The 6,996-nt window shown below is 33.4% G+C and overlaps 1 protein-coding gene across 1 annotated transcript; it reads left to right on the plus strand.

Annotated features, from left to right (window-relative positions):
• Positions 1–4,252: 4,252 nt before the first annotated feature.
• LOC107635659 (Putative membrane lipoprotein) lies at positions 4,253–6,247 on the plus strand. The gene is made up of 2 exons (XM_016339201.3): positions 4,253–5,695; positions 5,866–6,247. Exons 1-2 carry the CDS (start codon positions 4,835–4,837, stop codon positions 6,037–6,039), a joined length of 1,035 nt encoding a protein of 344 aa, XP_016194687.1. The 5' UTR covers positions 4,253–4,834; the 3' UTR covers positions 6,040–6,247.
• Positions 6,248–6,996: the final 749 nt, after the last annotated feature.

Here is a 6,996-nt window from a genome sequence, read left to right on the forward strand (position 1 = left end):
CCTTATGTTTTATATTTTTATTTCCTATTATTTGGAAGTTGCCTTCGAAATTTTAGATGATTAGCCTTCAGCCATACCTAATGCTTATTATTTATAGCCCATTACTTTAAAGGTTAATTATCTAAGTGATGATGTTTTGTCATCATTTATTTGACATAGTTCCCTGAAAAATCTTAATAACTTGCTTACCTTCTGTGCACCAACGTATACGTATTGTGTAAATGGTTGTCTACTGTTAAGAGGATAATATTTATTATTAATTCCAATCGCGTACAAAGTTTGTAATTTGATTCAAACTATTGGAATATCTAAAATGTTGAAACATTTAAAATATTTTCAATACTAATAACGTTACAAATTATATTACAAAAGCTAAAGAAGCATCTCACAACTGATAGATGGCTGAATTTCTCATACTTTGTGAAGGATTATCCGCAACTATTACAGATGGATATCTCTGAGATGGCTGAATCTCATAATATAGATGTCTCCCTAACATCAACGCTAATTATCACAATTTTTTTAACGGTAAATATATTATTAAAAAGTAAATATTAGGTGACTAATTTTTTTATATTTATTTTAGATTAACTTAATATTATTTTTTTTTATAAAAATATGAGAGAAAAGGACAAATAGGTCCCTAATCTTTTGTCCTGCGGACATTTTTGTTCCTAACCATTGAAAAATACCTTTAAGTCCTGACCTTCACAAAATTTAGACGAATCAGTCCCTCCGTCCAAATGCCTCCGTCAGGGACTAATTCGTCCAAATGTCTCCGTCAGGGACTGATCCGTCTAAATTTTGTAAAAGTCAGGGATTTAAAAGTATTTTTCAATGATCAAGGACGAAAATGTCCGCAGGACAAAAGGTTAGGGACCTATTTGTCTTTTTCTCAAAATATTAATACCCTAACATTCTCCAAACAAAATTATGTGAGATGAAAAGAAATTTTGACAAGGTTGATATCTACTTGATTTAGTTGGATATAGAATTATTCTCACGGAATAATACAAGGTTATTTGTTTCTTTCCAACTAAAGTCACCGATTTTATAGGCAAGAAATCATAACTAGCTTGATCATACAAAATTGGAATTAGTTTTTGTAGAGAACATTAATTAATAACAAGATATATGCTTTATGCTGGTGATTCCTTTTAGAGCATGTTACTGTTGCCTTTTTGTCCTTGGCCACTTGTGCAATCACAAACAATCATATACAGTGAGACCGTCCATTACTCCATTCCAGGCTCCTTGTGTTCTTTCTCCTTGGAACTAAATATTTGTCGGTGCCACAAAAGAAGAAATAATTAAGGTTCATGGTGGATATGGCATTTTCTAGTGCTTCCTGAAAAAGCTGATTGTTGAAGAATGAAGAGGGATGTATAAGTGTATTTGGATCAAACTTTATCAAAATTATTTAGATACAATTCTAACAGAACATTGTTTTTAAAAATAATACGCATAAATGAATAATGCTTTTTTTTTAAATGTGATTTTGATATATGGAACTTGTGATCAAAAGCAGTTAATTGAGTCATGTATAGGAGTTAAATTGAATGTTAGTATGTTACTATCAAAAGTGATGGTGTGAGTTAAATTTTGGTAGATTATGTAGTTTATAATAAACGTAATCTTGCTAATTAAATGCAACATTGTTGTTCATGGATCTAAGTTTTGAATAATGCTTTGTGATGTAATCATTTGCTTTCATTTTCAAAAAGTTCAAGGCTGAATTTTCCTAATTACTTATATGATTAAATGGTTTTGGATGTATAATTAACAAATGATTAGACTAAAGAGGTGGTTTATGCTACTTACCATCTATGCTTCTTAAATTAACTGTGATAAAGTCAACTAACTAAAGCACTAACAACTTGACACCTCAGCAAGCTAGGCTAACCGTCATAACCAACTTGCTCTTACTAGAAACTAAACTGCTAACTAACTAATGAGTGAGGCTGAGTTTCTAATTACAGCTAACTAACCACTAACCGCCACTAATAACCGGTTTAACTAACATTCACTATTCAGTAATATGCTCTCTCAAGCTAGTGATTTTGACAATTGTAAAATCCTAGTTTAGATTGCAATCTAAAAAGTGATGAGAAATTTAGTTAGAAAACAAGCAATGTGATTTTTGGATGAGATGGATAGCTGGTTCATTTTTTCTTTTTGGTATCATATCTTGCACTACATGGTAGTTGCTCTCGATATATTTGGTACGTTAAATTTTTTACAAACAATTACTAATAAATATTTTTTGTTCAGTCTGCATTTTGGTGTGGTACATTGTGAAGTTTGATTAAGTAATTACTATTCAAATCAATTTGGTTTGACCGAGTGATCAGCTTAAGCGGACTAAAAAATTTTAATATGGAAGCAAAATGAGTGATATACTTTAACATGGTAATTTTTGGTGTTTTTTAAAATTGTGGGAGTATACAAATCGGAGGGTCGGATTTGTGTTTAAAAAGTTGAAAAAAATTTAGAATACACAAATCGGAGGGTCCGATTTGTGTTAAAAAATTGAAAAAACTCAGAGTACACAAATCGGACCATGCGAGTTGTTTGATTTTAAAATTTGCTTAAGAAATCGCATAGTCCGACCTGTGGTTGGGCAAATATGAATTTCAGAAGCTAGAAAACGGACTCTCCGAGTTGTTTGTTGTTGTCAATTTTTTTATGAAATGGAATATCAAACTCAATTTGGACCGTCCGTTTACTGATGGAGAACTCGCATGGTCCGGGTTGGGTAAATATGAATTTCAGAAGCTAGAAAACGAACCCTCCGAGTTATTTGTTGTTGCCAATTTTTTTATGAAATGGAATATCAAACGCAATTTGGACCGTCCCTTTACTGATGGAGAACTCGCATGGTCCGAGTTCTGTTCTACTGACACGACATGGCTGTGAAGCACCTGTATTTCCCATATCCGAGTTTAACACCACTTTTGTTTCCATGTTCAAATTAAAAAGTGGCTTAAGCGTTTGCTTAAACTAGTGTCAGGAATTCAAATTCCGCCTTGTGCATATAGTAAACCATTAGTTAGAGAAATTCTTTATGGAGATCAGATCCGCGACAAATTAGTTTTTGGTCTATCCAATCAAAGGATACCATGGGTAACCAAACCAAAAAGAGAATTACTACTCATAAATAAAATAAACCAAATAATATAAAACCTCTTAACAGGCTCATTCTGACAGCATAGGGTTTTGTGGCCCATCTTCATATTAATTTAGGGTTTACAAATGTGATGAGGCAATTAAGATGCAGACTCCAATAATTAATTAATTGATTGCCAAATGACAGTATCTTCATTTATTTAATTTGTTGATTATCATCAGAATAATAATAAGAGCAATGACAAAAAATATTGCTTCATCCTGAAATCTAATAATCACCAAGTCAAAACAAAAATCATGCAAGAAGAAAAAAATAAAATTCAACCAATGTCATGATTAAACTTCCAAAAACCGAAAGAGATGTGGTAGACTTTCAGATATGGAATCATTGTCCCTCCAAAATTGTCAGTAGAGTGAACCAACAAGAGTCATGGGGGGTGAAAATTGTGAAAACCCTCCCTTATTTGAAGGATCTTACATACATTTTATAAGCTTATAAAACTTTATATTATAACATGTTACATGTAATGACATAAATTGACATGTCACTTTCCTCTTATTTCTGACCCCATGTGAGTGTCTCTTGAAGGAAGAGACCCCCCAACCGTGAGCCAGCACAGATTCATGCTCATCTCCCTCCCTTGCCTGAAACAGTGTGAGGCGAATTTGGTAACTGTCTCAACATAGAAATATAAATAATAAAAGGTGAAAACTCATGTACAGTCGACTTCACGTGAAGTTGATAGTTGAGAGCCGTTAGATGATTTGACTAATTTGACTAAATTTTCATCTAATGACTTTTCGCTATCAACTTCATGTAAAATCAACTGCACTTGAGTTATCACCATAATAAAATATAGTAAAATTTCAGGTACAGTTAACTTCATGTGAAGTTGATAATTGAGAATTGTTAGATTACAATTTAGTCAAAGTTGTCAAATCATTTAACGACTCTCAACTATCAACTTCACATGAAATTAACTGAGGTTTTATGTAAAATATTTAGTCGTCTAATTAAGAATCGCACTCACTTGACCTGATCTAACAAGATTTTTCTTTTTTACTATTTTTAGGACTTGAATGTGAGAATTTCGGTTAACATTTAAAAAGACCAAAATATCCATCATTTGGACTAATTTGGTTTTGATTGTTATATATTTTTTTGTAGCTCCTGGTTTTTATGAACCTCTCTACACTCCACAAAGTGGTATTTTATGGGTGAAGGGGATCTTTCTTTCACTTCTCACCATCTATTTGTTAATCTTTGTGATGGGACTAATCCATATGATATATGAGGGTGCTTAATCTTCTTAAGTGGAGTTAAAGCTAAAGGCTACTATTGGAGCTCATGCTTATGATTTGCAAGTGTTGCTTTCAATAAAGAAAGAGAAAGAGAGAAAGAATGTGCTTTTTGGTTGGCCCTTTTAGCATATTGGTGTTCTTTTGGGGGAGGCTTTAGCAATTTGCAACTAAGGTTTGTTGTTATTATGTCAAAGCTTTATTGGTAGGGAGGAGAATGTTATGTGGATAAAATAATAATATTACATTGAAACTCTAGTACTTGTATTCTCTCTGTTGAATTTGAGGTTTTGATTTGGTTGTATTTATAGTGCACATGTTCTGTTTGATGTTTTGTTTTCTCTGGATTGAGGTTTGAGGTAAGTTGCAAGAGTTGTTGTGTTTCAATGTGATTTTTTGAGGGTCAATAATGAAATCTTTGAGTAGTGTAGGTCTTGGTTTGAGCATTGTTTTCTGTTGCCTCTTGTTAGCTTTGGTAGCTGAAGTTTACTATTTGTTATGGTGGAAGAAGAGGATAACAACCAATAATAGAGAGATTGAGAATCATAACTATGGCAACCCTTTCAAAGAGCTTTTATATATGTTTTGTTGGAAGAAGCCATCACCATCAACATTATCATTATCATCATCATCTTTGAGGCACAATACAGGTTTCACTTGTTCTTCAATGAGTACCAGTGACACCCTTGTTCATGACCCTGAATCACAAACTAACAACAAAGAATTTCACTTCAAACCCTTTGGTGAAGATGCTGAGTACATGAGGCAACAAGAGCTATTAGGCCCTCCAAGATTCTTGTTCACAATAGTTGAAGAATCAAAGGAAGATTTAGAATCTGATGATGGAAAATCTAAGGGAAAAGGTTCAAGAGGTAGAAGCTTAGGTGATTTGCTTGTTGTGGAAACACCATATTTGACTCCTAATGCATCTCCATCATTCTTCACTCCTCCTTTCACTCCAAGTAGTCCTTACAACCAGCATGGATTCAATCCTCTTTTCGAGTCCACAACTGAATCCGAGTTTAATAGGATTAAGTCGTCACCTCCTCCAAAGTTCAAGTTCTTGCAAGAAGCAGAAGAGAAGCTTAGAAGAAAGTTACAAGAAGGTGAAAACAATAAGGGAAATAATAATGTAGATGAGGTTGATGATTGTTCCACGATGACAACCATTGTTGATAAGAAAACAGAAAGAGAGGTTAACAACCATTCTCATCATCATAATCATCATCATCATCATAATCTACCACAGCACCATTCAAGCTCTTCACAGGTACTTCCCTTAGCTTCTTGAATCTTTGACATATTTCCACAGGAAGAGACCATCTAACACCAAAGTTCTGTCAATCAAACTAGAGGGAGTTTCTCTTTTCTTTTTCTTTCTTTTTCTTTTTCTCATTAATCTCTCTAATTACATTGTGATGAATTCCACTTTGTTTTTAGATTTTGGAATTTGTTTCCTCCACTGTTGAGTTGTTTTGGGATGCAGTTAAAACTCAATCTGCTATGCCAGTTGTTCAATGTACTCTGAACGTTACAAAGTATTTTCTGCCCAGAAAAGGTTTAAAGGTGGGACTAATGCAATTGGGAAATTATGGGGTTGCTTTATTTTATTGAATTTCCATTTTCCTAATGTAGCTGACATTGTAATTACTAATATTATTGTTATTGTTATTATTATTAATATTTTTTTAGTGATCAGATGGCCCAACTCTTCCATTCATGTAGCTGTCTAAAGGACACTGATGGAATTGTTGCAGAGTCTTTGATATTTTTTCCCCTTCACTTTAATACAAGCTTGTGAATGAGACATATCTTATGCCAACATTGTCCAATGCTTGTCATGTTTTTCTGCTTCCTTGTCCTGAGTTTTGGCCACTAAACTTCTAAGATAAAAGTAATATCTACTAAGCTACTAAATTTGACACAAGTGATAAAAGATTAAAATGACAAAGTTACAAGGTATAGTCATTCATGTGTCTACTCTTAGTAGCTTAAGTTTTTAGTTTCATGACATAGTATCAAAAATTCTATAACCAAAAGGCCTAAAGTTCGATTCTTGTTAATTCCTAATAGAAAATTTTAGTACGAGACAAATGAAAAGAAGAAGAAAACTTATGCAAGTTTTACGCAAATCCAAAAGAGACGTGTTAGAAATATAGTTATTCATGTGTCTCCTCTTATTAACTAAAAGTTTTTGGAGAAGTAGTTTTATCTATCGCGCGATCAAAATCACCGAAGTATCAAGGATGAAATTGTAGTTTGAGACATTGAAAAATAGTTACATTATTACATACATGGTTAATGTGCACAATGCACAGGACTTAGGGTAGAACCACTTGAACTAAGTGACAAATTTGGTAAAAGAGAGACACTGCTTTTTGTGGCTTTTTGCTAAACAACAATGGGATGCAGTTGCCCCGTGAATATGTCGCGTGGGTCATGAACCGAAAGGTGCACCTCTCTCTCTAACCCCACCATCACATTGAAGAATCATCACAGGTCAGAATAAAGAATAAAATATGGCTTTAGAGACATAACTTTTCATGGACCCTTTTTTCTGTGTTGCATGCC

This window comes from Arachis ipaensis, chromosome B4 (genome assembly GCF_059453495.1).
Source record: "Arachis ipaensis isolate K30076 ecotype BB chromosome B4, ASM5945349v1, whole genome shotgun sequence".
Classification (NCBI taxonomy): Eukaryota; Viridiplantae; Streptophyta; class Magnoliopsida; order Fabales; family Fabaceae; genus Arachis; species Arachis ipaensis.

Excerpts from the sequence above, each read along its gene's own strand:
- LOC107635659 (XM_016339201.3), top strand. The coding sequence starts at position 4,835 with ATGAAATCTTTGAGTAGTGTAGGTCTTGGTTTGAGCATTGTTTTCTGT. Across the intron at positions 5,696-5,865 it reads ACCATTCAAGCTCTTCACAG|ATTTTGGAATTTGTTTCCTC; the intron begins GTACTTCCCTTA and ends CTTTGTTTTTAG.